Below are 23,496 nucleotides of genomic sequence, written 5' to 3'. Positions count from 1 at the left end.
TCACTTTAGACGCGGCGGTCAGCTTTGATTGCCGCGTCTGAAGGGTTAATACAGGGCATCACCGCGATCGGTGATGTCCTGTATTAGCCACGGGTCCCGGCCGTTGATAGCCGCCGGGACCGACCCAATATGACGCGGGGACACCCCGTGACCCCGCGGGAGTCGGCGGAGGACGTAAATATACGTCCTTCGTCGTTAAGGGGTTAAGAATTCGGCCATTTTTTGAACATCTGACCACGGTCACTTCAAGCATTAATAACTCTGGGATGCTTTTACCTTTCATTCTGATTCCCAGATTGTTTTTTCGTGACATATTCTACTTTATGTTAGTGGTAAAATTTTGTCGATACTTGTATCATTTCTTGGTGAAAAATTCCAAAATTTGATGAAAAATTTTTAAAATTTGGCATTTTTTTTTTACTTTGAAGCTCTCTGCTTATTAGGAAAATGGATATTCCAAATAAATTATACATTGATTCACATACACAATATGTCTACTTTATGTTTGCATCATAAAATTGACATGTTTTTACTTTTGGAAGACATCACAGGGCTTCAAAGTTCAGCAGCAATTTTTCACAAAATTTTCAAAATCGGAATTTTTCAGGGACCAGTTCAGTTTTGAAGTGGATTTGAAGGGCCTTCACAAATGACCCAATTATAAAAACTGCACCCCTCATCCAAAATGACATTCAGTAAGTGTGTTAACCCTTTAGGTGTTTCACAGGAATAGCAGCAAAGCGAAGGAGAAAATTCAAAATCTTCATTTTTTTACACTCGCATGTTCTTGTAGACCCAGTTTTTGAATTTTTACAAGTGGTAATAGGAGAAAAAGCCCCCCAAAATTTGTAACCCAATTTCTCTCGAGTAAGGAAATACCTCATATGTGTATGTAAAGTGTTCAGTGGGCACAGTAGAGGGCTCAGAAGGGAAGGAGCAACAATGGGATTTTGGAGAGTGAATTTTGCTGAAATGGTTTTTGGGGGGCATGTCCCATTTAGAAAGCCCCTAAGGTGCCAGAACAGCAGAAAACCCCACATGGCATACCATTTTGGAAATTACACCCCTCAAGGCACGTAACAAGGGGTCCAGTTAGCCTTAACACCTCACAACTTTTCATTAAAATCGGATGTGTAAATGGAAAAAAAAAACTTTTCACTAAAGTGCAGTTTTTTCCCCAAATTTACAATTTTAACAAAGGGTAATGGGAGAAAATGCCCCCCAAGAAAATGCCCCCCAAAATTTGTAACACCATCTCTTCTGAGTATAGAAATACCCCATGTTAGGACGTAAAATGCTCTGTGGGCAAACTACAATGCTCAGAAGAGGAAGGAGTCACATTTGGCTTTTTGAAAGCAAATTTTGCTGAAATGGTTTTTGGGGGGCATGTCACATTTAGGAAGCCCCTGTGGTGCCAGAACAGCAAAAAAAAAAAAAAAAAAACACATGGCATACCATTTTGGAAACTACACCCATTAAGGAACGTAACAAGGGGTACAGTGAGCCTTAACTACCCACAGGTGTTTGACGACTTTTTGTTAAAGTTGGATGTGTAAATGAAAAAAAAAATATATAGTTTTTACTAAAATGCAGTTTTTTCCCTAAACTTTACATTTTTACAAGGGGTAATAGGAGAAAATGACCCCCAAAATTTGTAACCCCATTTCTTCCGAGTATGGAAATACCCCAATGCGTGGACGTCAAGTGCTCTGCTGGCGAACTACAATGCTCAGAAGAGGAGGAGCGCCATTGAGCTTTTGGGAAGAGAATTTGTTTGGAATGGAAGTCAGGGGCCATGTGAGTTTACAAAGCCCCCCGTGGTGCCAGAACAGTGGACCCTCCCCACATGTGACCCCATTTTGGAAACTACACCCCTCACAGAATTTACTAAGGGGTGCAGTGAGTATTTACACCCCACTGGCATTTGACAGATCTTTGTAATGTAATTTTTCATTTTCACGGAGCACTGTTCCAAAGATCCGACACCTGTGGGGCAGAAATGCTCACTGTACCCCTTATTACATTACATGAGGGGTGTAGTTTCCAAAATGGGGTCACATGTGGGGGGGGGGTCTATTTTTCTGGCACTATGGGGGCTTTGTAAACACACGTGGCCTTCAATTCCGGACAAATTTTCTCTTCAAAATCCCAATGGCGCTCCCTCTCTTCTGAGCATTGTAGTTCGCTCTCAGAGCACTTTACATCCACATATGGGGTATGTTCTTACTCAGAAGAAATGGGGTTACAAATTTTAGGGGGATTTTCCCCTATTTTCACTTGTGAAAATGAAAAATTTAGGGTAACACCAGCATTTTATTTAAAAAAAAAATATTTTTCTTCATTTTCCCATCCAACTTTAATGTAAATTCGTCAAACACCTGTGGGGTGTTAAGGCTCACTATACCCCTTGTCGCATTCCATGAGGGGTGTAGTTTCCAAAATGGTGTCACATGTATTTATTTTTTTGCGTTTATGTCAGAACCGCTGTAAAATCAGCCACCCCTGTGCAAATAACAATTTAGGCCTCAAATGAATGTACATAGTGCGCTCTCACTCCTGAGCCTTGTTGTGCGTCCGCAGAGCATTTTACGCCCACATATGGGATATTTCCGTACTCAGGAGAAATTGCATTTCAAATTTTGGGGGTCTTTTTTTCCTTTTACCACTTGTGAAAATAAAAAGTATGGGGCAACACCAGCATGTTAGTGTAAAACTTTTTATTTTTTTACACTAACAGGCTGGTATAGCCCCCCAACTTTTCCTTTTCATAAGGGGTAAAAGGAGAAAAAGCCCCCCAAAAATGTGTAGTGCAATTTCTCCCAAGTACGGAAATACCCCATATGTCAAATTCAAAATCTTCATTTTTTTACACTCGCATGTTCTTGTAGACCCAGTTTTTGAATTTTTACAAGGGGTAAAAGAAGAGAAATCTTCGTAAAATGGGTAACCCAATTTCTCTCAAGTAAGGAAATACCTCATATGTGTATGTCAAGTGTTCTGTGGGTGCACTAGAGGGCTCAGAAAGGAAGGAGTGATAGTGGGATTTTGGAGAGTGAGTTTTTCTGAAATGGATTTTGGGGGCATGTTGCATTTAGGAAGCCCCAAGGGGGCCAGAACAAATATAAAAAAAAAAAAAAAAAAAACACATGGCATTCTATTTTGGAAACTACACCCCTCAAGGCACATAGCAAGGGGTACAGTGAGCCTTAACACCCCACAGGTGTTTGACGACTTTTTGTTAAAGTTGGATGTGTAAATGATTTTTTTTTTTCCACTAAAATGCTAGTTTTCCCCCCCAAATTTTAAATATATGGGAAAAGGAGAAAATGCCCCCCAAAATTTGTAACCCCATCTCTTCTGAGTATGGAAATACCTCATGTGTGGACGTCAAGTACTCTGTTGGCGCACTACAATGCTCAGAAGAGAAGGAGTCACATTTGGCTTTTGCAAAGCAAATTTTGCTGAAATCGTTTTAGGGGGGCATGTCCCATTCAGGAAGCCCCTATGGTGCCAGGACAGCAAACAAACAAAAAAAAAAAAACACATGGCATACTATTTTGCAAACTACACACCTCAAGGAACGTAACAAGGGGTACAGTGAGCCTTAACTACCCCCCAGGTGTTCGACGACTTTGGATATGTAAATTATTTTTTATTCTTATTTTCCACTAAAATGCAGTTTTTTCCCCAAATTTTACATTTTACAAGGGGTAATAGGAGAAATGCCCCCCCAAAATGTGTAACTCTTTTCTGAGTATGGAAATACCCCATGTGTGGACATCAAGTGCACTGCGGGCACACTACAATGCTCAGAAGAGAAGGAGCCACATTTGCAAATTTAGCTGAAATGGTTTTTGGGGGGAATGTCCCATTTAGGAAGCCCCTATGGTACCAGGACAGCAAAAAAAAAAAAAAAACACATGGCATACTATTTTAGAAACTAAACCCCTCAAGGAATGTAACAAGGGGTACAGTGAGCCTTAATACCCCACAGGTGTTTGATAAATGTTCATTAAGTGGGATGTGAAAAGGAAAAATTTTGCCCCACAAATAATTTTTTGGGGCTTTGCTGCAGATTTTGTGGTGCAATGATTGATTTCTGTTTACCTGCATACTGAGGCTTGGAGGATGTGGATACCGGTGGAACCACCCTAATGGGTAGAGACATCTCTCTCCCTTCCCTATATAGGATTAATTTGTACCTGTAGAATTTGTATGACTAAGGCCCAGTTGTAGGGCCGAAATGCATCACCTGTGTCCATGCTGTCTGGGCACCTTGGTGAATATTAATAAACTGCACAGTTTGGAAGAGAGTTTCCACTGGACATTTCTCTTTGTTCTAAATGATTGATTTCATTACAAAGTAAAATTGGTGGTGCAAAAAAACAAGCCCTTATATGGTTCTGTAAGTGGAAAATTAAAAAGGAGTTATGATTTTTAGAAGGGGAGGAGGAAAAAAAACGAAAGTGAGTTAACAAACTGACAGAGCAGGATAGTTTTGCTCTAGGGATTTGCTTGTACTCAGGACAGCTCCTAAAATGTAGAGAGGTGTCAGCAGAGAGCACTGTGGTCAGACAAAGGAAATTCAAAACAAAATGAACTTCCTTTTTAGTATACAGCAGCTGATAAGTAGTGGAAGGATTAAGATTTTTTTTAAATAGAAGTCATTTACAAATCTGTTTAACTTTCTGGCACCAGTTGATAAAAAAAATGTTTTTTCCAGTGGAGTACCACTTTAAGGTGTTCGGTTACAAAAAACAGAAGGAAACTTAAGTTTTTATCCTGGTAACTCAGTAGTCACTGCCCAATGGGCATTGAACAGTACTTATTTTTTGTTTTATGACAATAAGGTGATCATTTGTTATTCAATATCTTACCTTTGAGTGATCTAAAGCTGCAGTGTGCAGAGAGGATTCCTCTGTGGATTGAGTAATGTCAGATTGTAGATCTGTGTCACATCCTGGCTTGTCAGCATTGCCATCAATATCGCTTTCGCACATGCTCACCACATCTGTGCCCACTTCTGTCTCAGAGTCTGTAAGTTTTGAGCCACAACTGACCCTGTCCTCTTGTGTATCAGAAGGAATTGTAACTTCCTCCACTCTTGAACTTTTATTTTTTGAGGACAGGGGAGACTTACTAGTCCTTGTGTCAGGTTGGGATTCTGCTAACATTACCCCAAGGGGGCAACAGTGAGCATCAGAAATAATGACATGGTCCTCCTTCTCAGTCATAGTTATCAGCAGCTCTCTGCAGTGATTACATCTCTCCGGAACAGGCTTTACATCTTGTGCAAGAGGGCACTGCACCAGAGCCAGGCTGTGAAATGCACCACATACGACCTGAACGACAACACGACCTGCAAGATGTTCCACCTTCTGGGGCTTAGTCACAGGGAAGGTTGAAGTTATTAATCCAAGCTGACAGCCACTGCCCCAGGCCCAGATTTCCCTGCTGACGGACAAAGCAAGTGTGTGCTCTTCTCCACATGACAGCTGTATAACCCTCACCCACAGGGGAGGTGTGCTTTCCTGGTCAGTTATGGTGATTGGTACAGGTTCTGGTAAAAATGGGCGGTTGGCAATTGCACATTGCCCAGCAGTGTTCTCACCCCACATGTACACCACTCCATTTTCAGTCACTGCTCCACTGTGATAACTTCCTGCAGCAACACACATCACATGGTGGCCAGTCAATGTTTTCTCCAATAAAGGGACATCGCAGGGAATGTCATTTGCATTCTCCTTCCATGGCTGTTTTCCAAAGCTAAAGACTTCACCATCTAAAAGGAAAGAAAAAGGCCACATTAAACTTAATACTATTCCATTAAATGGGCACTGTCACCAACTTTATTTTTTGATATGTTGTAGTACTTATGTACTACAACATATCTCTAATATACTTTTATTATATTTTTTTTTCATTAAAAAGGTTTAATTTACATTTAAAAACCGGCCACTGAAAAAGGACTGATTTTGGAGTGGCAATCAGTCCTTTTTCAGTTAGGCTGCACTCGCTCCCTGCCTGTCAATCAGACAGCGGGAGCGAGTGCATTGGCTCCACGGCCACTGGCTGGGAGGCCACTCCTCCCGCACATCGCCGCCTCGTTGCCGCCGCTGTCCCTGCACGCCCGCTGCCGGACTCTGCAGTAACTGCAAGTGTAATGAGGGAGCGGGGCATGTGGGGCGGGGGGGGAGGAGGGAACGGGCTAGCAAAAAATAAATAAAAAAATAGGATGGTGGGAGCTACTCTTTAAGCAACTGAAATGAATAACTAATCTGTGAGACCCCAGAAGACAATGTTCCTGCAGAGCAAAGCATAAAAGACATCAGAACAAGAAGCAGATACAAAAAAAAAAAGACCATAAAGAAAAAAATTAAGTAATGACCAAACGTAAAACATAAATGAGGATATTATGTACAAATATATTAATATCACCCAATCTTTACCATCATGTTGTGCAAATTATGAATACTAGTCATTCTATATATTACATACAATAGTAAGGACATATTTCTATTGACCATCAGAATATAAGTAGTTAAAACTGAGTCCACATACCACTAGTAAGCAACAGTCCATGATTTCTTCCAAGGCTGGCTTGTAGCACAGCTCGTGCTCCCAGTCCATGAAATCTTACTGGAGAAACATGGGAAGACCCCACCTGCCATACATACGCAGAACCTCTCTCTTGAGCTCCTTCAGATTCTTCAGAACTAAAAAAAAAAAAAAAAAAAAAAAAAAATTTAAAGGGTCTTCTAAATCACAAATAACTTTGTGTAAAAGCGAATCCGTACACAGCAAATCTGTACCAATTCTTATAAGGAGTTTGCTATACAGTGATAGGCGTGTACAAGAGAGACACAGGATGCGCTCCCCTTGGAATCCGATGTAATTGAAGGCTAGTATAGAACCCGATCAAAATGCACTCACCTGTGTGCTTTGTGCAATGGAGGCAAAGCACTTGATTCAGGTTCCTAAGGCGGCTGCTGCGGCTCCCAGCGTCTCTGCGCACAGTACAGATTCAGAAGTATCCAAGAAAGGGGAGATAGATCACACTGCCACAAGGCATAAACTTGAAGATTAAGGTCATTTTATTGTACAACAAGGATCCATGCAACGCGTTTCAAAGCTGCTCTGGCTTTATCATTGCGCCTGATCGTTGTTGTACAATAAAATTACCTTAACCTTCAAGTTTTTGCCTGGTGGCAGTGTGATCTATCTCCCCTTTCTTGGATACTTCTTAATCTGTAGTGATAGGCGTGTGACAGACATTCCGCAGTATCATATCATATGCAAGACACATGTTGCTTGTGTGAATGCACACACACAAAAGTAGCACTCTTCAAACATGCGGACACTAAATACATGGAATATTGTAGCTGCATTACTGCTAAACTTTCTAGACATGTAATGATAAGACTCCTAGCGCACATTTTGATCAGATTGTGTCACCAATCCCAATCGATATGGAGGCCTCCCATCGAATGCAGACTCTCTCAGGCTCTAAAGGCCGTGTACCTTTAGGAAGTGGACATCGATGGCGTGAGTGATCCGGCGGGATCATACTATATACTTATAAATATTCGCTGTTTGCCTCTGTTACTGCTTGATTATCTATGTTTAATGTACTATTTATCTCTGTATAGCCAAACTGCATAGCTAGTAGGGGTATTTATAAGCACATTGTTTTTGCTCAGGCACCATAGATATGTTTTGTCCTGTCTGCAATATCTTTACCCTATAATTTTGCCCGAGATTGATGCTTTTTACAAGTTGATTATACACAGACCCTATGTGTATATGGCCAATAACGGCATACCTGAGTGTATTATCTGGCCTTCACATTGAAGACTTGGTGAAGCGTGTATTTTCATATTTATGGAGAATTGATATACAGTGGGGCAAAAAAGTGTTTAGTCAGCCACCAATTGTGCAAGTTCTCCAACTTAAATAGATGAGAGGCCTGTAATTGTCATCATAGGTATACCTCAACTATGACAGACATAATGAGAAAAAAAAATCCATAAAGTCACATTGTCTGATTTTTAAATAGACATCATCTTTTTATTTTTTTTTTATGTTGTAGTACTTATGTACTACAACATATCTCTAATATACTTCTATATAGCCAATAGATGTCAGGGCAAGCTGGGAGTTGTAGTTGTGAAACAGCTGCAGGTACACTGTTAGGAAAACAATCATGGCCTGTATAGATGAGCAAAGGGTGTAAAGATGAGCTAAGGGCGGAAGTCGGCCCTCAGCAGATATCAGTGACGTCACGCCTGCTGGGGAAGTCTGCCTGGTAAGTGAGCACACTACCAGGTAAACAAAAAGCCATTTCTAAGATAGTAAAAAAATAAATAAAAGGCAGAGAGGGGGTTAGAAATAGATGGGCAATAGGCAGGTACAGAAAAAAAAAATTTATTTGCAAATTATGGTGGAAAATAAGTATTTGGTCACCTACAAGCAAGCAAGATTTCTGACTCTCGCAGACCTGTAACAACTTCTATAAGAGTCTCCTCTGTCTTCCACTCGTTACCTGTATTAATGGCACCTGTTTGAACTTATCAATATAAAAGACACCTGTCCACAACCTCAAACAGTCACACTCCAAACTCTACTATGGCCAAGACCAAAGAGCTGTGGAAGGACACCAGAAACAAAATTGTAGACCTGCACCAGGCTGGGAAGACTGAATCTGCAATAGGCAAGCAGCTTTGTGTGGAAAAATCAACTGTGGGAGCAATTATTAGAAAATGGAAGACATACAAGACCACTGATAATCTCCCTTGACCTGGGGCTCCACGCAAGATCTCACTCCGCAGTGTCAAAATGATCACAAGAGCGGTGAACAAAAATCCCAGAACCACACGGGGGGACCTAGTGAATGACCTGCAGAGAGCTGGGACCAAAGTAACAAAGGCTGCCATCAGTAACACACTACGCTGTCAGGGACTCAAATCATGCAGTGCCAGATGTGTCCCCCTGCTTAAGCCAGTACATGTCCGGGCCCATCTGAAGTTTGCTAGAGAGCATCTGGATGATCCAGAAGAGGATTTGGAGAATGTCAAATGGTTAGATGAAACCAAAGTAGAACTTTTTTGTAAAAACTCAACTTGTCGTGTTTGGAGGAGAGAGAATGCTGAGTTGCATCCAAAGAACACCATACCTTTCCTTTGGGTAGAATAGGTATGATTAAAACCATGTATTCTGGTGCACGGGCCAGAATTAAGATAAATCAGGGGATGGCAGATGGATTTTGCCTCGAGAGAGGAACAAGGCAAGGCTGCCCCCTTTCTCCATTTTTGTTTATTATGTTTTTGGAACCTCTTGCTGCTTATATCAATGAATTTGGCCACTTTGAAGGCTTTGGATAAAATTGGGAGAGCTATATACTATGTAGATGATATTTTGTTATTTATTAATAGTCCTCATAAATATATTGATCAAATTATGCAGATCATTAAAGAATTTGGTACCTTGTCTATTGCCATTAGATAGAGAAGTTAAAATAGACATCAGTGAGTTGCAAGTGATTAGATAGCCGGATTTGTTCAAATATTTAGGAATAGAAATCAATGCTAGACTCCAAGACTATCTTAAAATAAATTTAAACCAGTTATTGAGAAACCTAAAAATAAAAATTAAAAAAATTAAATAGAAAGTTGGTTAAAAATTGTATCATCAATGACTGACCGTATAGCTCTGGTTAACATGATGGTTCTGCCGCAAATACTATATTTTTTGCAGGAATTACCCATTTACATAGGTGATAAGTGGTTTAAAGAAATTGATAGTATGGTGAATAAATTAGTTTGGACTGCACGAATAAAATTAAAATATATGACAATGCCTAAACAAGCAGGAGGACTGGCTATTTCAAATTTTAGGGTATATTATTGGTCTTCCCAATTTACACAAATAACATAGGGGTGCATTGTTATGGGAGTTCTACAAGGAAAATTTTGTCCACAGATTGCACTACTCACCTAAAACGGTAAATAGATTTAGAGGTAATAAAATAGCATGATGCACTAAAAGTGAAATGTTAGAAGCAGACACTTATCATTTGCTTTGGGATTGTAGAGAAATTAAAAAATTCTGGTTAAGTATAGTTACTAAGATTGAGAAGTGTATGAATGCCACATTGCCATCTGATCCAAAGTTTGTCTTGTTGGGTTGCTACGAATATTCAAATTCCCATAAGGGCACCTTTCTATAAAAAGTATTGTTTATTGGAAGTCTATTGATTTTGAAAAACTGGATGTCCGCAACAGGTCCCACCTTAAAAATGTGGGAAGCCGAAGTAGATAAATCTAAAAATATGGAAAAATATAGAAGTACATCAGCTAAATTATTAGTACAATGGGGGAAAGTATGGAGTTTCTGGCAAGATTAACAGGGTTAAGGGAGAAATTTTTTTAAGAGAGAAAAAAATTATATATTTATTAATAATATTATTATTTTATATATATATGTGTGTGTATATATATATTTTATTTAGTTGTAAAACTGTTTATTCATATTACGGTTATATTCGTATTGAGTCTAATATCTGTGGAGAAGGTAGTAATTGCAACTGTTTAACTGTAATCAATGCCTATTTTTCGAATAAAGAATATTAAAATAAATAAAAATAAATAAATAAAAAGAAATTCATTAGTGGGGTTATTCAGGAATAGAAAGACAGGGCTTATTTCATTCGTGAGCGGCATCACACCTGTCCTCAGGTTTTGTGTGGTATGAAATCTTGTCTCAATTAACTCCAATGGTTTGCAGTACTGAATACAGCCTGAGGACAGGTGTGGTGCTGTTTTTTGAAGAAAAAATTGCTTGTTTTTCTGATCCTGGATAACCCCTTTAAGATGTACTGTTATGTAGGGGAACAGACTATATAATGCAATCCAATAAATGTGGTATGTGAGATTTTGAGTGAAAACCTCCTTCCATCAGCAAGGGCATTGAAAATGAAATGTGTCTGGGTCTTTCAGCATGCCAATGATCCCAAATACAGCACTCGGATAACAAAGGAGTGGCTTCGTAAGAAGCATTTCAAGGTCCTGGAGTGGCCTAGCCAGTCTCCAGATCTCAACCCCATAGAAAACCTTTGAAGGGAGTTGAAAGTTCATGTTACTCAGTGACACCCCAAAAACATCACTGCTCTAGAGGAGATCTGCATGGAGGACTTCTGCCTGAGGCTCTGGGAGATACCCAGGTGGTGCGCATAACTAGTGCACCATAGTTGGTACATGATAATCTTTGGATTATTTTTTATCTAAGGGGGTTTGTGTTGTGCACTTTGCTTTGTTTTAATGGATCTAATAAATGTTAAAGGGGTACTCTGATGAAAACCTTTTTTGTTTTAAATCAACTGGTGGCAGAAAGTTAAACATATTTGTAAATTACTTCTATTAAAAAATCTTAATCCTTCCAGTACTTATTAGCTGCTGAATGCTACTGAGGAAATTCCTTTCTTTTTGGAACACTGATGACATCACGAACACAGTGCTCTCCGCTGACATCTCTGTCCATTTTAGCAACAATGCATAGCAGATGTATGCTAAGGGCAGCATGGTGGCTCAGTGGTTAGCACTGCTGCCTTGCAGTGCTGGGGACTTGGGTTCAAATCCCACTAAGGACAACAATAAATAAAGCGTTGTTATAATAACGTCAGCAGAGAGAACTGTGGTCGTGATGTCATCAGAGAGCATTCCAAAAAGAAAAGAATTTCCTCTGTAGTATTCAGCAGCTAATAAGTACAGGAAGGATTAAGATTTTTTAATAGAAGTAATTTACAAATATGTTTAACTTTCTGCCACCAGTTGATTTAAAAGAAAAAAGGTTTTCACCGGAGTACCCCTTTAAGTTTTAGCAACTGTTTTTTCATTACATATCTCAAGCGCTAGACCTAACCATGATTTACTCAGAGTAAGTAGAATCCAGCTGTCCTTTGCGCTTGTTAAAAAACCAACCTAGGGTGGAGGTGCTGACCACTGTAGGTACGAAGGAGTTGTTGCCTTTAGGTCTTACACTCCTATTTGCCTTGCATTTTTTTCAATTAGAGCACAGTATAGATAGAACATACATACACCCAGAGTAAAGTTTTTAGGCCTAAGGCCCAAGAGAGGAAACTTTGACTCCAATGAGGTCAACATACCGTGGTGTACAGATAAGAGCCTCATCTTTACATGTAAAGACAGCAGTAAGGCAGTGTCTTTGTGTTTGAAGTGAGCTGCTGTAATGTTTAGTGTGTTCACATTTGCTTTAAAACGATGGCTGTAAGCACCTGTGCATTCATTTTTAGTTTTTTTTGGAGGTGCTGCTGACCACACCTGTTTTATGTTGCTTGTGTTAAGTATTATACATTAAAGTTAGTTGCATGATTATTGATTTTTTAATACAATCTTGGACAAAAAACTTGTGCAAAAGTCACACACGTTGCACTATGCAGCAGGAACAGCAAATTTTATGATACCCTAAGCATGGGGGGGAGCTGGAGACATGTGGCTGCATTTTTTCATAAATGGCAAATTATACAGGACTGCAAATGTTCACATGTACACACTTTATGTACCAAATATGAAAAACTGTGATGCTGCACCCAAAAAATATGTCCAGTGGTTTGAAAATGTCAAAGCAACTTCCTTTTATAATCTCATTTTCAGAACATGCCCAATTACAATGGTGGTCACATGGCATCAGAAGTTCAGTATAATAAAGATGAGCAGAGTTAGACAGCCCCTTCATAGATGGCAGTGATCAGGTTCCAACACATACGAAGGGTGAAGACACTCCACACCACGTCAGCATCACAGCTCAAAGAAAAACTTTTAGGCCTACGTGACCGCCATTGTAATCAGACGACCTCTAAAGTTCACAACATTGAAGTAAAAGTTGCTTTGTTTTACATTTACACATGAACAAATAGTTTTTTGTGAGCTAATAAACCAATTAAAGGGGTACTAACAGCATTTAAAAACTCATCCCCTATTAACAGAAAAGGACATAAGTGTTGGATCACAGAGATCCGATCTCTGAGACCCCATGTCATCTAGAGAACAGGGCACCGTCAGAGAAACCCAAGTACAGCGCCCATGTATGTCCATCGCTCTCACAGAAGACACATGGAGTGCATGCCAACCCTACAGTCTATGCAGCAGGGAAATTTAGGGCCCTGTTTTAAGGATAGAGGGGTCACAGAGGTCAGAGCTAAATCAATCAAACACAGGATAGGGGAACTTTTTGGAATGCTGAAATACCCCTTACGGTCACATGTACGCAGATTTGATGTGCAGGATTTTCTGCTGCAGATTTCAATGTAAACTAAATGACTGAGCACAGCTTCTAATCTGCAGTTACAAATCCTGTGCATCAAATCTGTGCATGACCCTGTATGTGTGAACGTATCCTTAATGCAATATAAAAGTTCCTATTGGTACATGAGCAGCTATGCCAAGAGGTCTCAGCCTTTGACCTCACATACATATGGAAGCAATAGTAATACAGTTTATTTGCCGTTTACGTCAAGATACTAGTAGAGAAGAAATTGTTAATGGTAAATATAAAGGTTTGACAATAAATAAATAACTAAGTAACTAAAGTACCTTTCACTATTTCTTCTAGAGAAAAATATGACTAATAATCAATTCACTCTTCAGCTGACCATACGCTACAGATTTTGGTTTCTGAACAAAACCAATGTGAAGGTCATCTTTCTCAATAGGTTTAACAATAAATTTCCAGATTGTTCTCTGCCTTGCTCTGTGACCTGTGTTTCTATTAAAGAAGTGAAGAAGCTGATTGTAGACCCTGTATTTCAGCAAGCTCTGTGGTACACCTCTGTCATGAGCAACTATCCAGTTACACCAAGGTTTGCACCTGGCAATAACCCAAAAAAAATCCCAAATCCTAGAAAATCATTTCCATTCAGCATCTGTCATACTCTTGTTTCACATAAAATGTGCCAACATGGACTTTGAAGTGTTATTTCATGAAAAATTTGACATGTCCGCCACCGAGCTTCAGATACAGCACATCTGCTTCAAGGAGTCAGAGCCAAGAGTCAAGCATGTTGCCGTATGCTTCACCCAGGTACATATATAGAGATCAGTGGGGGTCTCAATAGACACCCCGACCAAACAAAACTTTTGCCTTGTCTGCAAGACTAGACAAACATTTTTTTCTTTACTTTTTATGACATTTATGCTTTACAGTTGTATAAAATCTCAGATGTATGACCAGCTTAACAAACATGAATTCTACAGAATAAAATCAGAGGATGTGTTTTCTTGCTCTCCCCATATGCAGGGTAAATGGTAGACTGCCAAAAGATACTTAAATTGTAGGCAAACAAAGCTTTATCTGCCTGTGTACTGTGATATACCATGCCCATCCATCCCACTCTCAGCATAGTTAAAGGGGGTAATCCAGACACTAAAAAAAAAAATAAATAAAAAAAAAAAAAAAAAAAAAACTCCAGCAACTTATAAAGCATTTTTTTGTATCTAGATAAACCCTGTAAAGTAAAGTCTGCCATCCCAAAGGTTAAAAAAGCTCTCCAAGTTAAAGGAGATATCCAGTGCTGAAAAACGTATCCCCTATCCTAAGGATAAGGGATAAGTTTCAGATCACAGGGGGTTTCCAACTGCTGGGGCCCCCCGCGATCTCCTGTATGGGGCCCCGGTAGCCAGTGGGAAGGGAGCATGTTGACCACTGCACAAAGCGGCGGCTGATAAGTCCCCTTAATACAACTCTATGGCAGAGCTGGAGCACTGCCTTCGCCAATCTCCGGCTCTGCCATAGCGATGTATTCACACGTCTGCAGGAGATAATTAAGCCACGCCCCCTCACCCCCCCTCCCGGAGGATGGAGAGCGCAGCTCTGCATAATACTTGAGGACAGGGGGAGAATGAGGACGTACACAGCTCCTCCCCTCCACTGCTCTGTCTACACAGGACCTAACTTATAGCGGGGAGGTTTCAAGTTCTCATGAGGGAAACACAGAGCAGTGGGAAGGGAGGATCATCCCCAGCCCGTGCAGTGCAGTATGTCTCCTTTACACACACGTCCTCCCCTCCCCCCGCTCTGTGTTTCCCCCATGAAAACTTGAAACCTCCCCGCGACAAATTAGGTCCTGTGTAGACAGAGCAGGGGAGGGGAGGAGCTGTGTACATCCTCATTCTCCCCCTGTCCTCTAGTATTATGCAGAGCTGCGCTCTCCATCCTCCAGGTGGGGGGATAAGGGGGCGTGGCTTAATTTTCTCCTGCAGACGTGCGACCTCGGGCTCTGTCCTCGGCGGTCCGAATTTTTCATAGGTTTGATTTTGCAGACTTGCATGGGACCCAAGTCTGCACCTCACACCGGCGCTCAGGGTGTACAGAGCAGGCTCCTGACTCGAGGCCGCTCCATACCCGGTGGCCCCCGGCTGGCCGGAGGGCTTACCTCTGCATCCATGGCTGCCCCCATAGATCTGCATTTGATTGAGCCTGCCTTGAGCAGGTTCAATCAAATGAACACAGATCAAACGGAGTTCAATAGAACTGCATGGATGTATGAGGAATCTAAATGATTCCTCCTAAAATAGTGTATTAAAAAAAAAAAGTTTAGTAAAAGGTTAAAAACACCCATTAACCCCTTCCATATTAGAGGTACGTTCACACGGGCGGATTTATTTGGAGGTTTCCCACTGCGTATTTGAAAGGGGACGGTCTCTTCTCTGCTGTCCACAGCAGATTTTCCGTGGCGGAATTTACGCTGCGGAAAATCTGCCGCAGACCCTTCTGACTTCGATGGGGCTTGCGGCGGATTTTCCGAAGCGTAAATTCTGCCTCGGAAAATATGCTGCGGACAGCTGAGAAGAGCCTGCCCACTTTCAAATACGTAGCATGAAACCCGCAATTAAATCCGCCTGTGTGAACGTACCCTAAAAGTTCATATCACCCCCCTTTTCCATATAAAAATATGTGAACATAATAAAAATAAACATATTTGGTATTGGCGCATGCATAATTGACTGAACTATGAAAATATAACATTTTATATCCCGTACGGTAAATGGCGTTAACGTAAAAAAAAAAATCACAGAATTGCTTTTTTTATGTTTATAACATCATATCCCGGAAAAAATGAAGTAAAAAAGTGTTCAAAGAGTCCGATCAAAACCAAAATGGTACCGACACAAACAGCATATTACGGCCCAAAAAATTAGCCCTCATACAGCCCAGTATACGGAAAAATAAAAATATTATAGGGGTCAGAGATTTTCTTTTTTAAATTAAAATTTGGTATTGGTGTAATCAGGACGACATAAAGTATCAAAATAATATGTAAATTTGACCACAAGGTGAATGGCGAAAAAAAGAAAACCTCAAAATTAGCAGTTTTTTCAAGTTCACCTCACAAAAATAAATTTTTGTTTCAGAGCATAAGTTATGGAAAAATGAAAGGTGTCATTACAAAGTATACTTCCCCGCAAAAAACAGGCCTCATATGAGTCTGTAAATGGAAAAATTATAGTTAGGGCTATTATAGGATGAGGAGGAGAAAACGAAAGTGCAGAAACTAATAAAGACCTTATTTTCGTACTATTTTGGTTGAAATTATTTTATCTACCAGGACAAGTGGATTTTCTTGAGGGACAAGTAGATTGTGTTCTGCTTTAGTCCCTTGGCCAAGTATTTTTTTTTATTTTTTTTATTTCCACACCCCTGATTGGGATAAGTTTTTCAGCACTGGACTACCCCTTTACATTTTTGTTTTCTTTTTGAAGAAAAAACTAAACAAAAAAAGTTGTAAATGTTCACATTAGCATTGTGGAGCTCTGCTGCAACAGCTGATAATGGAGCTGGGACAAAGGTTAAGATAACAGACATCAACAGAATCTGACAGGTCCCGTACAATTTGAATGGGGTCCGTCAGATGCCGTTATTTATATGATCTTACCAGAGAAAAAACCTCACATGCAGAGTATTTTTCTCAGTTAAAGTCCTGTCATTATATTGCAATCAGCGACAGAGCTCCGTAATGGAGCTCCAAACATCTCACCCAACCTTATGCTAACAAAAAGTTTTTCTGTAGTTTCACCTGTGTCATTCTAGCTAAACACCATTCATACATTTCTGTACTGCAGCTGGATCATGTGACCACCAGTTTGGCAACCAGACAATGATACAGTCTAATGTGCAGGCATGATGTCAGTCTCTCTTATGTAGCTGACTTCCTGCGAATTACAGGATTACATCATCACCAATCAGTTTCCTCCTGGGAGCTTCAAGACCACTTCCCTCCCCTTTTAGCTCCTCTCTCCTTGTTTATCTGTATGTTCCTCATGCAGAATGCTAACTGAAGAGATAAGGTTTTCCCTCTCTAAGAGACCAGGAGAGCAGTGATGTAATAGGCGAGTCCATAAAAAGATTAGCTGCAGAGTTATAACACTCCTCTGAATCTCTCTGCTATGTGCAGTCTGCAAATGATTTAATGTGTATTATGTGGAACAGTCTGACACCGGTCTCCTGTGTATAAGAACTACAGTAACAGAGAAAAGGAGACAGACAAAAACTATATTTCATATGATAATCTATAGTATCCACTTAGACAGGACCGAATCTGTCAACTTCACTTAAAAAAAAAAAAAAAAAAAATGACTGTACACATCTAGTCACTTAAGTCCAGAAGTTCTGGTGGTATATAACAGAGTAAACTGCATTTTGCAATAGGGGCATCTGTCACTAAACAAGAACACATAGTATGACAGACATAGTAAGCAATTCAAGCAACGGGCACAAACAGGAAACAATCATAATACAGACTAAATATATTCTCTGATCAATAATTACAATTTACCAGTAGAAAAAAGTACATTACTGACTTGTCTAGTAAACATGGGAATAATTTTAGTACATGCAGCAGAGTGAAGTAAAATAGGGCCAGACACTACCTTATCCGAGACTTGCAAAGCAAGTGTTAATGCAAGATCTTAAGCCCTATGAAGGTATGAACGTGTTTGCATCTATAATTTGTGAAGGTGCCATAGCTAAGCTGCTTACAAATAAATAGGAAAGAAAAAAAAATGCTAAGATCCTACGGCAAAAGAACATTAATAGTAGGTGTCAGTAGTAGCATAAAACAAATGCACAGCTGCAAAGTCCAGGATCGGCGTTATAGTGACATAGGTGATTAGAAAGAGTGGACTCCATCCATCTCCTTACTGGAATGTCCATGATGTGTCTGTGAGTGCCGGCGAGTTGTCATGAGAGCAAAAGGCCCAATAAACACCCCGGGTCTACTATATGTGATCCTATTAGACCTTATGGCCCATCGGAGTATGCATTGGAAACACTCTAGGCAGAGCTAAACCATGTCCTGTACAGCTGCCTATTGCCAGATAAAATCTAATAATTCAGATACACCATACTCAATGGAAAGTTTATTCTATATTTGTGTTATAGATGTAGGGAGGCTGAACATTTCACAGAAAACATACCTTCCTGCCTGGGTGTCCATGGGTTAGCAGTTCACATCCATTACAGTCTTGTTTACATTGAGGTCATGGAAATAATATGTCTAGGAAAGGAAAATAAACAAACAGTAAATACATTGATACAATCCAAAGTATTTCACAGCCCTGAAGAAATCACTGGGCAGCCTGTGTCCCATGACAGATCACACAGTAACCAGACCCTGCCAGCTGTGTACACCCGAATGGAAACATCACTGGCAGCAGTAACAGACCTGGCGGGGTGAGAACATACTGGACATCCAAACAGTGGGCAGAAAAGGCTTCTGATAGGAGGAGCAGGTACACACGTCTCTCACAAAGAATGGAAAGATTTGCTGAACAATATGGGCACCCCCTAGCAGTGAAATAGTGTGATGCCACAGTATACATGAGCAAAGTGTGAGCACAGGGAATTCTGAGGGGTTACGGGACTCTGGGATAAGAAATAAAAACTTAAGGGTACAGCTCTGCGGACAATGTCATACACATAGGTCCCTGGAGCTGGAGAATCAGTACAATGAAGGCAACGTATACACAATCTAATGTTACTAATACAGCCCTACTATGAATCATTACTGGATATTCTTATATGGCTCCATATCAAGAAAGGGGCACAACTACATATCAGCTAAAGTTACAAAAGGTACTTTCAGGATGAAGTGACTATACACAGAACTCTAAGGCTGGCCATACACATAAGATTTAATTCAGCCAAACCTGATGACTTTGTTAAGATCAGTCAAATATCTAATTCCAGGGCATCTTAGCATGTGGCCTGCTGGAGATCTCCAGTGGTAACCACACCTCCCTCTATTCAATTGTAAAGGACTCCTTTAGATACTGACGACAGGAACAAGAGAGCGCTCGGCTCACTGCCCTGCCTCTCAGCTCTGCTGTGCGATTAACACTGCCTGCATCCAAATCAGTCAGACCTTACCAGAGGAAGCCAGAGCAGTGCAGGACAGGAGGGTATTACCAGAGAAAATATTATTTAGAGTCAGTGTTCCCCTGTAATCGCAGGCACTGCAGTAACATCATTGTCAGCAGAAGTCCAGAAGACTTGAGTACACTAAATAAATAGGCTTTATTCACATATAAAAGATGATATCCAATTATGCATACCATTATTTAGGGCTTGAAAATAGTGCCAGAATAAATAAAGTGAGGAGGAAGGGGGGTGGGGGCACATACAACCAGAACAATACATGCCATTTTCAAGCCAAGAATGGATATGGGATGAGTTTCATTAAAAGGGGTTATGTGGCTTTACAACCAGTGTAGATATAAAGTGGAAGACATTGCTTATAGGAGTTTACTGTAAAATAAAATAAAAAACAGGCAACACTGGATTTAACACTGTCAGTACTGAGCACAGTACTTTTGCAACATTTTGAGGTAGCCTGGTTGGGAAAAAGTGGTTTGGTGGTCCATCGTGGCACTGTTAAGCTCAGGCTGCACTATTTATCAGATTTCTTTCAAAGAATAAATATGGATAGAGATCCCCTTTAACCCCTTAAGGACGCAGCCCATTTGGGCCTTAACCCCTTAAGGACCGGGGGGTTTTCCGTTTTTGCATTTTCGTTTTTTGCTCCTTGCCTGAAAAAAATAACTCTAAATTTTGCACCTAAAAATCCATATGATGGCTTATTTTTTGCGCCACCAATTCTACTTTGTAATGACGTCAGTCATTTTGCCCAAAAATCTACGGTGAAACAGAAAAAAAAATCCTTGTGTGACAAAATTGAAAAAAAAACGCTGTTTTGTAACTTTTGGGGGCTTCCGTTTCTTCCGTTTTGGTAAAAATGACACCTTATCTTTATTCTGTAGGTCCATACGATTAAAATGATATCCTACTTATATAGGTTTGATTTTGTCGGACTTCTGGAAAAAATCATAACTACATGCAGGAAAATTAATACGTTTAAAATTGTCATCTTCTGACCCCTATAACTTTTTTATTTTTCCGTGTATGGGGCGGTATGAGGGCTCATTTTTTGCGCCGTGATCTAAAGTTTTTAACGGTACAATTTTTGCATTGATAGGACTTATTGATTTTTAAATGATATAAAAAGTGACCAAAAAGGCACTATTTTGGACTTTGGAATTTTTTTTGCGCGCACGCCATTGACCGAGCGGTTTAATTAATGATATATTTTTATAATTCGGACATTTCCGCACGCGGTGATACCATATATGTTTATTTTTATTTACACTGTTTTTTTTTTTTATTGAAAAAGGGGGGTGATTCAAACTTAATAGGGGAGGAGTTAAATGATCTTCATTCACTTTTTTTTTCCACTTTTTTTTGCAGTGTTATAGGTCCCATATGGACCTATAACACTGCACACACTGATCTTTATCATTGATCACTGGTTTCTCATAGGAAACCAGTGATTGATGATTCTGCCGCTTGACTGCTCATGCCTGGATCTCAGGCACTGAGCAGTCATTCGGCGATCGGACAGCGAGGAGGCAGGTAGGGGCCCTCCCACTGTCCTGTAAGCTGTTCGGGATGCCGCGATTAGCCGCAGCTATCCCGAACAGCCCGACTGAGCTAGCTGGCAACTTTCACTTTCGCTTTTAGCCGCGCGGCTCAGCTCTGAGCGCACGGCTAAAGGGTTAATAGCTATTAGAGGCAGGTCCCGGGTTCACTATGACGCCGGGCCCGCCGTGATATGACGCGGGGTTACTGTGTAACCCCGCGTTATATCAGGAGAGCAGGACCAAGGACGTACCGGTACGTCCTTGGTCCTTAAGGGGTTAAGGACGCAGACAATTACATTTTAACGTTTTCGTTTTTTCCTCCTCGCTTTCAAAAAATCATAACTCTTTTTATATTTTCATCCAGAGCCTAGTATGAGGGCTTGTTTTTTGCGCGACCAGTTGTCTGTTGTAATGCCATCACTCACTTTACCATAAAATGTATGGCGCAACCAAAAAAATACTATTTGTGTGGTGAAAATGACATGTGTTCTTTATTCTTTGGGTCAATACGATTAAAATGATACCCATGATAACATACTTTTCTATTACTGTTGCGCTTAAAAAAAAAAAAAAAAAATCGAAAACTTTTTAACCAAATAAGTATGTTTAAAATCCCCCTATTTAGAAGACCTATAACTTTTTCATTTTTCCGTATAAGCGACGGTATGAGGGCTCATTTTTTGCGCCGTGATCTGTACTTTTTATTGATACCATATTTGCTTATATCCATTTTTTATACATTTTTTGGGGAATAAAATGTTATAAAAAGCATCTATTTTGGATTTTTTTTTATTTTTACGTTCACCGTACGGTATCATTAATATTTTATTTTAATAGTTCAGATATTTACGCACGGGGCGATACCAAATATGTATATAAAATATTTTTTTTAACACTTTTTGGGGGTGAAATAGGGAAAATTGGACAATTTACGTTTTTATTGGGGGGGGGGGGGGGGGTTCACATTTTTTTACTTTTATTTTTACACTTTAATAGTCCCCATAGGGTACAATCACTCAATTGCTAATACTGTTCAGTGCTATGTATAGGACATAGCACTAGGGATGTAAGAAAAAAACGATTTGCGCGATTATCGCGATTTTTCACTTGGCGATACTGAATCGATTCAAAATATTTTTGAATCGATCCTTTTAGAGATGTGGAATTTGTATCTCCTGACGCCCGGAACAGCATGTCCCGGGCATCAGGAGATACAAGTTCCACATTTGTGGAGCCGGGCAGGCCGGGTCTGAAGCGGCGGCGCTCTGGGTGTATGGAGCAGGCTCCGACTCGTGCCCGCTCCGTACTCTGCGACCCCCGGCTGATTTCAGTAGCCGGGGGCCGCTGATGCATCACCGCCGCTAATATCCAGCATGCGGTACTCTGCAGTGTGTATGGAGCAGGCTCCGGACTCCTGCCTGCTCCATACTCTGCAGCCCCCGGCTGTTCTCAGTAGCCGGGGGCCGCCGATAACAGCCAGCATGCGGCGATCGCCGCGGCTGGCTATTAACCCTTTAGATCGCCGCTGTCAAAGCTGACAGCGGCGTCTAAAGGGATCTGTGAATGATCCCTGGTGGGCTAGTGGTTTGGATCGCCCCCACCCCCCCCCCCCCCCCCGCAGCGCGATCGCGGGCAGGCAATCCACTGTGGAGGTAGCCGGAGGGCTTACCTCTGCTTCCCTGCTCTCCGTGGCTCTGTCATTGATAGAGCCTGGCTGGACCAGGCTCTATCAATGGATCGCAGATCAATGGAGTTCAAGAGAACTCTATTCATCTGTCTAAGGAATCTAATGATTCCTAAAAGTGTAATAAAGTGTAAAAAATAAATAAATAAAGTTTTAATAAAAGTGTAAAAGACATTATTTTTTAGACAGAATCGGGATGTATCGTCACCTAGACGGTATCGCGATATATTGGGATATATCGCGATTCGAATCGTATCGCCAAATTCTTGGCGATTCACACCCCTACATAGTATTACATACATAATATTATCATTTTTGTTTATTATTTTTGTTTCTTTTCCAGGACACAGATATAAATAGGAGATTGCTTTCCACTTCTTTATAGATGTCTACATACTCAAGATTTTGGACCGTGGACTCATAGATGCCATTCCACTATGTTAATATATATTTTTTCCTTATTATGTTTGGATGTGGGCTGGTGTGTTATAATTTTTGTTTATTTACCTCCACTAGTTGATCTATTCACAATGTATGGGTTGGATATAGTATACGGGTTCATATATTTTGGTCAGGTGAGGTGGTATGGGGATTATGTGTATTATATACACTTTTTACTTTATTTGCACCAATATTCAGTTTTTGTTCATTATTTTTTAACCTCCCCCTCTTTCACTTCATTTCACGTGTGTAATTTTAATTTGACACTTTTTTATACCTCCCCTTTTTATACCTCCCCAATTCCTCCCCTTTCCTTTGGTAACTATTATCACGTAATCAATTACCACTGGTTCCCTCACATATAATATAATATTTTTCATCACATCA

The 23,496-nt window shown here is 40.4% G+C and overlaps 1 protein-coding gene across 3 annotated transcripts in view; it reads right to left on the bottom strand.

The window, feature by feature from the left end:
• The window catches only part of ALS2 (alsin Rho guanine nucleotide exchange factor ALS2), a 136,332-nt gene that overhangs the window by 99,810 nt on the left and 13,026 nt on the right, over nucleotides 1-23,496 (bottom strand). For all 3 annotated transcript variants that reach the window (XM_056536993.1, XM_056536992.1, XM_056536991.1), the window contains exons 2-4: nucleotides 18,486-18,565; nucleotides 6,562-6,716; nucleotides 4,878-5,782 (exon numbers count right to left, since the gene is read on the bottom strand). In XM_056536993.1, coding sequence (XP_056392968.1) covers nucleotides 4,878-5,782; nucleotides 6,562-6,716; nucleotides 18,486-18,505 — 1,080 coding nt within the window. In that variant the 5' untranslated portion in view covers nucleotides 18,506-18,565. The remainder of the gene's footprint in view (nucleotides 1-4,877; nucleotides 5,783-6,561; nucleotides 6,717-18,485; nucleotides 18,566-23,496) is intronic.

Source organism: Hyla sarda, chromosome 8 (assembly GCF_029499605.1).
Source record: "Hyla sarda isolate aHylSar1 chromosome 8, aHylSar1.hap1, whole genome shotgun sequence".
NCBI lineage: Eukaryota > Metazoa > Chordata > Amphibia > Anura > Hylidae > Hyla > Hyla sarda.
Note: the sequence above shows the minus strand (reverse complement) of the source record. Positions and strands in the feature narration are given on the sequence as shown.